Source organism: Pygoscelis adeliae, unplaced genomic scaffold (genome assembly GCF_000699105.1).
Source record: "Pygoscelis adeliae isolate BGI_AS28 unplaced genomic scaffold, ASM69910v1 Scaffold122, whole genome shotgun sequence".
Classification (NCBI taxonomy): domain Eukaryota; kingdom Metazoa; phylum Chordata; class Aves; order Sphenisciformes; family Spheniscidae; genus Pygoscelis; species Pygoscelis adeliae.
In genome coordinates this window covers 6,180,104-6,187,440 of record NW_008824358.1, presented here as the reverse complement: position 1 = coordinate 6,187,440, position 7,337 = coordinate 6,180,104, and the positions used below count along the sequence as shown (strand labels likewise).

Sequence of the window (7,337 nt, the reverse complement as noted above, 5' to 3'; positions counted from 1 at the left end):
TAGCGGCCGCTGCCTCCTCCCCAACGGGAAGAGGGAAGAAAAAGGTTGTAAATATGCCCCCACTTTTAAGGCTCGGCGGTTCCCTGGGGAGCACAGGCTGTTCTGTCAAAAGTACTTTCCGCTAGCCGCGTTTATGCTCGCGTCTTCTGTCAGCGCGGTTATGTGGAAATCCCGCCCCCCCCCGGGTTGGCAGCAAAACTTTAAAGTGAAAATTAAGTCAAAGGCAATTCCCATGCTGCAACACCTGCATTAGAGAAAGCTACATGCGCTAACTGCGTTAATGAAAATAATCGTCCAAGAGAAGGCTCAAGGCCAGCTTGTTTGCAAATTCTGTAGTGTGCCCAATGTTTAAAATTTCATAACTGCTCTCTGAAATTTCTGTAAGAAAAGACCACAGGTTACTTGTATGCAGTTTACTGTAACTTTAAGTGAAATTCCTCGAAGTGGTATTCTTTCGAATTGTTTTAATGTCTTTTTCTTTCTTTTCTAGGTGTTTGTTTCAGGATGGTAAGGCGATGTCTGATTTACCAGTTCTACTTTACAGTATAGTATTTCAACTGCTAAAAATATGGCAGCAGGTCTGTAGAGTATAAACATATCCAACTGCTGTTTTGGGTTCTAGGTTAGACGGTTAAGTATTGCAAGTGGATTTAAAAGGAAAAAAGTTTTATGTTACTGTTATATTAAAATGGATTTTTAAAAGCTTACTAATGTGTTGCTTGTTTGTATAATATCTAAAGATTGTGTTTGGATTACTTGTGGTAAAACAGCCACAAGAGCATTATAACATGTTAATCTTTAGAAAGGTTAAGTCTGAAGATCTTTATTAGCTTCTGAAACTGTGTGTTCCAGTTTAATTTTTTCATGGCAATTATAGTACCAGCATTTAAAGAAGCTTATTGTGTTTCCTTGTAACAATGTGCTACAAACATGCAGTCTGTGGCTCATATCCCAGCCAAACATCTCCACCAGCTCTGAACATGCAGCAGGTAGTTTTGCATTTCACCCAAGAAACAAGAGGACACGTTTCAATTAAGAACAGTTCTTTGTCTGAAAATAGTGGGCCATGCTTAATATTAGACTTAAAAGTTTTTATGCGTAGTTTATATATATATTGTGAAACAGTGCAAAATTGATATGGATTACAATATAGTAGGTCTTGAAGTTAATGATTTCATCAAGTGGAAAGTGTATGCCCACACAACATGTGATGGGCAGGTGCAGACCTGGAGCCATGTGAACATGCACCACAGTGCCAGTCCTGAGCTGATAAGCACTATTGAGAAATGGGTTGTCAGCTGCATTCCTGTGCTTTTGGACAAGTTAGTATGGAGAAGCTGCTCATAATCAACTTGAAAAATACTCTTCATAGCAACACCTTTTCATTGCCTAGATTACCTGAAAATCTGTTTTGTCTTTTGGAATGTAGTCATACTGACCTAAAGTTTGGCTGTTGGCATTAGAATGAGTGTCTAAAGAGACTGGTAGTGCAGCGCGCACATGTAGTATCTGTGTACTGTTTTGGGTATTACTGCCCATACTCTAAAATGTTTGGTGGCTATTTTTCATCAAAATGTTTTGGAAACTCTCAGATCTTAGTGTTAGAGCCATCAGTCCGATGTTCTGTAATACAACATAAAAACATGGGCCTTGTGGTCTTATACCTCTTTACTAAATGTGCAAGAAGCAAAACAGAGGAGGTACCTTTAATGTAAATAAATTTGCTATTAATGAAGTACTGCATATTGGCTAGTAGCGTTTTTATTGTCCTACATAGAACAAAAAATTAATGGGTTCCTGCAAAACAGGCTTTCTGTTCCCTATCATTTCAGTGTTCAGAGACAAATTATGAAAACCATGCATACATTTCATACATACATTAAAGCCAGAAAATGAGAAAGTTAAAAAAAAAACCTCAAAACCCAGGGTACTTGGAAGTTCCTGATTTCATCACAAGAAGTGAATAGCTGGGAAACCATAATTTGTTGTGGTATTGCAAAAATATTAGAAAACCAGTATAATCAGATTATGACCTTTGCTGCTATTTGTTAGTAGTAATGCAGCAGCTGGGGATACAATTTAAGGGGTGAAAGTCAGGTGGAAAGGATTTAAAATGAAACTGGAGAAAAGGAACTATGAAGTTTGTACATGTAGCAAATTTAATGAGTTTAGACACTGATTGTTGAAGAGGCAAATGAGCAGTGATGGGAGCTATGGAAAGGAATAGAGTAGGTACGAGGGAGTGGTGTGGGATTAGTAGAGTCCTTTGTGATGAGAATTGTGTTAAAAGTTCCTGAAATAAGGGGAGCAAGTCTTCGGCCTCCCTGTGAATGAAAAAAAGCCTCACATTATCAGAAGGTTTCTATGTATGTACATATGATAAAGCAAAGAGGAAGATGACTTTTATTACGGGCAGTGTTTTATCTCTGTGGGAGCCATCATATGCATAGTTTTTTGAAGAAAAGTGTTAAAAGCTGTGAAAATGGAAGTGGGAATTAACTCATGCGCTTATGTATATGTAAAATCTCATTCTTGTTCAAAAGTTAGCTGCTTCTGCTGCAACTTCAGAGCTGACAGGAATATCTTAATGCCTGATTACGAGCATCATCTATGCATTTTTGTTTTTCTTAAGTGTAGGTCATAAAGCTATGAAAATTAAAGTGGTGTTTTAAGTGGTATACATGTGGTGTATGTACTGACACTGATTGTCCTCTCATTATTTTTCAAATCAGTACACAGAAGAGGAAGCTAGGAAATTAGGAGTGGTTGGCTGGGTTAAAAATACCAGTCAAGGAACTGTAACGGGCCAAGTTCAGGGCCCAGAAGATAAAGTAAATGCAATGTAAGTATTTTTGTGGTTTGTTTTTTAGTCTTGCTAAAGTCATTTACAGAAACATTTTTAATCCAAAGTGGCAAGTAGATTCATATGTCAGTAATGTAACAGTACTTTAAATAATCAGTTTTGTTTTTGAGGAGATACATTCTTTTAAGCTGTAGAATAATCTTTAAGCTTTAAAAATAGCGTGTGGCATCAGCCACTTCTAATTTCTAATGTCACATGGTTTGTCAGTGTATTTCCCTAACATATTCTTTTCTTGTGAAATGAAGAAAAAGCCTTTATTCAAACATGTGAGCACAGATCTGATTTTTAACTCTTCAAAACATCTCTGTAAAGAAACAGACTGAAGAACTTCTTGAAATGCTTGCTCAGCCTGTACTTAAATCAATCGAAAGGAAACTGGGTTTAAGTATGACTTTTTTCCTGATTTAAAAAAATAATACACATTTTAGCAAAGGCCTGTAGTCTCTACCATCTGGAAATAAATTTTGAAATATTTTGGTGTCTTTAAAAGAATGGGTATGATTTTCTTTACTGAACTGCCAATTTCCAAATGCTTACAGCTGTCACTCTCAGGAAATGATGCCTAGAAAAACACAAAGCCTAATTTGGTTTCTTCCAACTGTCTTTTTTTTGCAAGTGTATATAGGGAGATTGTTAGGAGTTTTTAAAAATCCTTCAGTGGTTTGCTCTCTCAAAAAAGAATGAGTGATGGTAAAACTTTCCTTTGTAAACTGTATTATGGATGGACAATTGCTAGTGCAAATTCTGCCAGCACTTTCCAATACAGGAATTGCTTCAAAACTGAACTTGCATAAAGTGGAGTTGGCTTTTTGCAGAGGAAATAGTGTTATGCTTTCTGGTAAAGAGATTTATATATGATTATCTAATGCAATGGAAGAATTTGTAGTGATTTTCTTTGGTCTTGAGCTTAACAGTAGGTTGTTTATCTTGGGCTGCAAAACATTTACAAAGCCAGAGAAACATCAGTTGTTTGTTTCCTAGGTCAAGTTTATACTTATTTTCTGGAAGACCTTTGTAATAGCCTAATCTAAATATTTTGTAAATTTAGTATCTTGGTGCCATCTCTCTAGTTAGTTTAGAACACTGAAAGTGAGGTGTGAGAAATCAGGATTTGGTTTCTACTCGTTGGAGTACTTTTTCATTTAAAAACTTCTGGTCAGTTGATTTATTCTCATTAAGCAGGTTTAAGTGAAAGCACAGCTGAGCTCCTGATATTTCTTCTATTTGCATGAACTAGGATTGCTGCAGAATGCGGTGTTTTCATCCATCCTTTTCCCTTGTTACCTGTGTTGATGGGATTTAAAGGAAACTGCGCTTACCCCAACACAGAAAGTTTGTGTGTGATAGGGGATCTTGCAGTAGAGCTGTGCAAAATTAGACTAACAAGATAAGGCTTGTCCTCAAAGATGTGTTGGCATACAGACTATTCCAAAAGGAAATAAAAGGTTTTATTTCATTGTTATACAGTTTTAAGTAGGGTCAGCAAGCTGGATTGCAACAAAAAAAATGTTGAAGCTTTTGATGTACATTGTGTTTGACATTCAGAGCAAATAAAAAATTGTTTTGAGTTGCCATGTCTTCATTTCGTGCTGGAAATCAATGTTTTTGCCTGATGTGGGAATAATGTTGCAATGCTGAAGCTGAAGTATGATTTTGAAGTATGCATTGAGATACGGATTATTAAATTGGAGATCTTAAGAGTAGAATGCTGACAGAGAAACAGTTCACTCTTCCTTGCTCCCTGTGTGTGCTCCAATATATCAAAAAGGTAGTGAGTTTACTTTTGGCATTAAATTGGTGAACTTGCATGTGAAAAGGGAGCTATTGTATATGAACAGCTACTCTGAAAGGCCCTTATTTCTCTCTGCTAGTACATGTTAGTAGAAGATCAAAGTAGGTTTGAGTTTTTGAAGTTTGTTCCAGAGCTTACAACATTTTTTTGTAATGCTCAGTCATGCTTCCTAGGAATTCAAAATACTGTGTTCTAGATTCAAGGGTTATTTGAAATGCTGTATTAAATAAGAACAAAATGAGGCTTGCTTCTGCTATGGCAAATTAATATAAGCCAGTAATGCTAAACATACATTTGTATTCAAACTGTGATAAATAATCAGGAGGAAATTCTGGCACCAACTTCCTATGCAAGCTTTGGTTTGTATTTGCTAGATATTCAGAACTTAAGAGACTGTATGTGTATGACACTTCTCAAAAATTTTGAGATCTCGTCTATTCAAAGAAATTGAACACTTCTCAGAAATACGTGAATCAATATTGTAAGATAGTTCAAGAAAGGTTCCTGGTGAGTGCTATTTCAAATATTGGATCAACGTGTTACCTTGTAGAAATCTTTCAAGAATAGTTTTTGCAGTGTCTTCTGGACAGGTTTTTTCACAGTTGCCTAAGTTTCCAAATTAAACTTTAGGCACAAAATAGCCTGATTTTCAGAGGTGCAGCACTTGGACTTTTAAAAATCACTTATTATTGGTAATAAAATAATTTGTCAGTTGTTTTACTGGTTCTGGCTTGTTAATGTTAGTATTTTTTAGGGGGAGGTGGTAGGGCTGGTTCGGTCTATCATAACCAATGTATCTTTTCATGATGCTAAATAGAATCAAGAACATAGACTAAAAATAGAGTAGTGATGCCATTAGAAAATACAGTTTAAGAACAGGTAAATAGAAAAAGCAATATAGGAGGGAGGAAAAGAGGGATAAGGGTTTGAGAGGAGGATAAAGATAGGGAAAGTGTAAAAAAAAAAAGTGAGAAAACACCATGAGGCAATTCAATGTTACCAGCAGCATGGAGTGAGTAACAAAGCATGCCTTTGTTCTGGAGCAGTAATGCAGCAGACCTCTAACCCAATGGTTTTCCAGCAGCAGTTCTTTGCTCCCAATTTTCTGACCCTTTTTATTCTCTTTTGTATCACTACTTGTATTGTGAGGCACAGCTAGGAAGCATCCAGTACAGACTAAAGAAACAATGCCTTTATATGATTTTTTTATGCAGGCTGCAAGGTAAAATATAAGCTGGGAGGAATTATGAGGATGGTCCTGGTGATCTATTTTAAGCATTATTGTAATGCATGCGTGGAGTTCAGGTGGAGAGTGACCAGAACCAGTATAAAGTGGAGAAAGTAAGATTTAAAGCAGGAAAGTCGGAGGTATGACTATCCACCTGTACTTAAAGCTCTCTAGTCAAGTGAGAGCATGTTAGAGAAGATCTGTTTTGAAAATCAGTTGGCCAGGTAACTGATGATCTTTTAGTCATGGGTAGTCAAATACAACTTTATTGCATTAGAACTGAGGGGTTAGGTGTGGGAAGGCAGCCGGAGGCTATGTATCTACTGTTGCAGATGCAGCATGGAAGAGTGTTTGCTAATGCAGGCTGTGGGTTTGGTTCCTTCCCATCCTGCCAGGGAAAAGAACTGGCCTCTTTTACCTGAGCCTGGTGTGGTTTCTCAAGCAGTGTGCTGAAGCCTGGATATTGTCCTAAAACACGGAAGTAATTGTTTCCCTGCAGACATAAAATATGATTATGATGAATTACTTTGAAAGATGACATGCAAAAATAGTTTGCTGTGGAGCATGTAATACCTTAGCAGGGGCATTCCGACTCTTGCAGAAATAAGTGGAAAATGGTAAGTAAGTATGAAGGATTGGGGCCTGAAAAGCGTTGCATGTGCAGGAAGTTGTATTCCTTATTGGACCATTCACTTAGTGTTGAACATGGGTATAAATTTTTGTTGAAGTGGTGCTGGGAGGCTGACTTCTTTGATTTACATTCTGTGGTGGTGAAATCTTGATCACACTGAAAACTAGCAAAATTTGTGGACTTCCCTGAGGCTAGGATTTAAGTGTGAATTTCACTGAAATGCAAGAAGCTTAAGGTATGAGTGAGTAGGTTTTGATTTTAGATATTTTCATTTCAAGATTTGTCTTCAGTTTTTAATGAAAACCTTCTAGATTCTCAAAGATCAGGTGACTTATTATAATGTATTTTGAAACCAATTTTTTATGTTAATTGGGAGATCTCAAAAATACCCTCAAAATGATCTGCAAGAAGTCTTGAACCTTTTACCTGTAAGCTTGCTTTAATGTCCCTTGCTTTTTAATCTCTAGATGGAGCTTTTTGTTCTGTAGATACCTTCAACTATACATGCTTCATTTGAAGGGAATCTATTTTTAGACTGTTATGGTAGAATCCATCTTTTTCTTCACTACCTTTTTCCCTGCTGTATTTTATAGTCCTCTTCTGTTTGCTGCTACTGCTCCACATAGATAACATCCATTGTCCTTAGATACTAAAAGCTCATTTTCAGTCTTTCACCTGTCTGTAAGCCAAAGAATACTAGAGACAAGAAAAGCAGAGTCGCAGCATTTCTAAATCATAATGACATAAGGCTTTATGGTAAAATGAAGGCTTTTTTGCCAGCCCAGATATGGTTAAATGGGGTAGAGGAGGGTAGTCCTTTGGT

At 36.8% G+C, this 7,337-nt stretch overlaps 1 protein-coding gene across 2 annotated transcripts in view; it reads left to right on the top strand.

The window, feature by feature from the left end:
* The first annotated feature begins 48 nt into the window (after window positions 1-48).
* Window positions 49-7,337, top strand: part of ACYP2 (acylphosphatase 2, muscle type) — a 46,187-nt gene continuing 38,898 nt past the window's right edge. Inside the window, exons 1-3 of one of the 2 annotated variants that reach the window (XM_009319608.1) lie at window positions 49-111; window positions 491-507; window positions 2,733-2,842. In XM_009319608.1, the coding sequence (XP_009317883.1) occupies window positions 54-111; window positions 491-507; window positions 2,733-2,842 (185 nt within the window). In that variant the 5' untranslated portion in view covers window positions 49-53. Of the gene's footprint in view, window positions 112-490; window positions 579-2,732; window positions 2,843-7,337 lie in introns of those variants that run through there. The other variant, XM_009319609.1, reaches the window with a different exon arrangement.